Source organism: Priapulus caudatus, unplaced genomic scaffold (assembly GCF_000485595.1).
Source record: "Priapulus caudatus unplaced genomic scaffold, Priapulus_caudatus-5.0.1 Scaffold634, whole genome shotgun sequence".
NCBI classification, from domain to species: Eukaryota; Metazoa; Priapulida; class Priapulimorpha; order Priapulimorphida; family Priapulidae; genus Priapulus; species Priapulus caudatus.
In genome coordinates, this window is record NW_014577695.1 from 55,419 (window position 1) to 58,545 (window position 3,127).

Consider the following 3,127-nt stretch of genomic DNA (forward strand, 5'->3'; position numbering starts at 1 on the left):
ATCACTACCCACCGGGTGAGGTGTTTAGTCTCTATCATACATGTCGTGTGTGTGTGTGTGTGTGTTGCAGTCCCACGGGTGAGGTCTTTAGTCTCTATCATACGTGTGTGTGTGTGTTGCAGTCCCACGGGTGAGGTGTTTAGTCTCTATCATACGTGTGTGTGTGTGTTGCAGTCCCACGGGTGAGGTATTTAGTCTCTATCATCCGTGTGTGTGTTTGTGTTGCAGTCCCACGGGTGAGGTGTTTAGTCTCTATCATCCGTGTGTGTGTTTGTGTTGCAGTCCCACGGGTGAGGTGCTAGGCAACAAGAGTGACTTCAGGCTGAATACGTGTAGCGTGCATCATCAGGGAATCATGCTACTCGACGTGACACACCTGCGCCTTATCGAGACCAAGCCGGAAGAACCAAACCCCGGCGATCTCTTCTCAAACACAAGTAAGCATCCAGGGGTAGAACAAGTCATAACGGAACTAGACCAACTAATTTCTGCAAAATTATAAACACGTACTGTCTACAAACTGAGTAAGGATTATAAACCTCGCGCGATCGGCCGCTACCGAGAGTATTCTATCTTCACGCTTTGTAGTCTGGTTTAATAAAGTCATTTCAACATTATATAACATTTATAAAGTAACTAAAAAGATAACATTTTAAATTAAAGTGTTAGCATATTATACACTACAAAAATAATTATATTAAGAATGCGAGAGTGTTTTGGATTTTGCGAGTTGAAATTTGACCCATTCGCAAAAAATGTTGACAACTTGTTACTTTTAAAATGCCTGGATATGGGATGTTGGATTTTGATAGTCATCACAACAGATTATATGTCACTCGCACAAAAATGCAAGTGCATATATTTTCTACTCGCAATTTCGGAAATCCACTCGCATTTTGCGAGTGTGCGAGCGTCAATTTCAAACCCTGGCATCCATAGTAGCGTCTCGCAGGTGTTCGGTGACGTGTATACTGTCACCGTGTACTTGTTGTGCGAGGAAGTGGGACCGGTCTTAATTAAAAGTTCTAGTACTGTTGTTCTCGCTATGATTTCTATAATTATTGGTTTCCGTCCATTGTTACTCTAGGGTTGTTACTGTGTTAGTACTTGTTACTTGTTAATAGAGAAATTGCTAAATGTAGGTTATGATAAATAGATAATTTTTATGTTAGTCACTTTAGTGTCACACATGATGGCATACAACATGTTTGTGGTGCCATCTAGTTGCAGATAACACAGTTAGACTGGCATGTGAGGCGGGAGGCACTGACGATCTAGACATGAAGAATGCAAGCGACGGTAAGTGAATTAATTAACAGTCTTGTTTTGTCCGACATTCGTGCCAATGGGAGGGCCGTCAGGAGCACATCTATTGAACTCTGAAGCTTGAATAAAAAAATATGCACCTGGTGATCATCATATGGTCATCACAGGCAGTACAAAAACCATTGTAATGTTGGATATTCAAAGACGTGACATAGTACATGTAGAACCTATTTTTAACTTTGACTCATAGGTGGCGCAACCATGGTGGGCGACTGCAACGATGACCTTTTTGACGACGACGACCCAATGGTTGGCATCTTACGAGACGATGAACAAGTGACCGTGAAGGTGGAGCCACCGGTGCAGGTAATGAGCGTTCAGGTGTTTGATCTAGGGAGAGCCACCCGTGCAGGTAATGAGCGTTCAGGTGTTTGATCTAGGGAGAGCCACCCGTGCAGGTAATGAGCGTTCAGGTGTTTGATCTAGGGAGAGCCACCGGTGCTGGCGGTAAATGTTTGTTCATCTGTTCGATTTTAACTGTATAGGTAGCCACCGGTGCAGGTACTGAGAATTTGCGTATCTTCTATAGTCAAAATCTGTAGGAATTCCTATGAACATTGCATCAGCAAGCAAGACACGGGTTACTGTTACGCTGTATATTTCGCGGAGGTTAAATTTTCGCGAATTTTGTGAACGCTAGCCCTACCACGAAAATAACAACACGCAAATAATCCATACCGAATAATTCATAAGTCACCGACCGCGAAATTAACCACTTTCGAAATTGTCCATTAAGTCTGAATTCGCGAAAATATCTGTACGCAAAAAATATGGCGTATCCAGTAGTTCAGTGCTCGACACAGCCGGTCGCCCGGACGCCAATGGCAACCGCATAACAATAAGTTCATATATCGCAGGTGTTATCGTGGGGAGTGAGGGCACGACCAGTGACATCTGACACACACATAATCAAAGCTGTTAATTGAATTCGTCACTTTTCTTTACGTAGAAAGTGGACTATTTTAATTCAGTTAGATATCTAGAAGCAATGTAAACTGTATATACTTCAAGATTCTAGGCACTTGTAACTTTGCGGATGTGCGGCAGCATTGATCTATGCATGGGGGTACCAATGACTGGGGAGGAGAAAAACGAAAGTAAAACCTTTCCCAGAAGCTCCCCGACATTCCTAGAGCTTGAAATATATTATTTGACCAACTCTATGTTACATGTATGCTGTTAATGCCAATGGTTATTTTTATATACCATTTTGTTACTCACTGCTAGTAAATAAGCGGCTTTCTGAAGTTGGTGGTCCTGCTGTCCACTAGATTTCCAGCCAAAATTCGAATGTGACCAATGTGACAAGTCTGTAGGGCCTAAAGTCATGTACCGTTGTACGTCATGGTAGAAATACCAATGGAAAATTGGGCTACCACTTTTCATTTTGGGCCAGAAGAAATAAATTTCTGGTGGCCAAAAAAAAAATATTTTGGGCCAGCCTTCTGTTGGCCCAGTTGTCAAGCACTGTAGTTAGTCATCTCTCTGCCAGTGGATGAACTAGTGAGTACTGAGTAGTATCAGTCAAATATGTGCCATTTCTCTGTGTTTCAAAAACGAATTGTACGGAGAGGTGGTGCCGTGTGTCGTGGCTTTTTCACAATATATTACTATGTGGCTTTTGTTGCAGACACGACAGCTGCGGGATAGATGTTCTCTGAGAAAGCAAGTACAGGCCACACCGCCAAAGCCAGTATGTACAGTTCATATGCGAACCATACATAGAAACGTGTGCATGCGTGCGTGTGTGTGTGTACGTGTGTCCGTGCGTGCGTACGTGTGCGTGCGTGTGTGTGTGTAC

The 3,127-nt window shown here is 43.0% G+C and overlaps 1 protein-coding gene across 1 annotated transcript in view; it reads left to right on the plus strand.

Annotated features, from left to right (window-relative positions):
- LOC106812323 (condensin-2 complex subunit H2-like) overlaps positions 1 to 3,019 on the plus strand; it is a gene marked incomplete at its 3' end in the record, with an annotated part of 22,612 nt that extends 19,593 nt beyond the window's left edge. The window contains 2 exon segments of the mRNA XM_014816166.1: positions 1,517 to 1,632; positions 2,957 to 3,019. Coding sequence (XP_014671652.1) covers positions 1,517 to 1,632; positions 2,957 to 3,019 — 179 coding nt within the window.
- Positions 3,020 to 3,127: the final 108 nt, after the last annotated feature.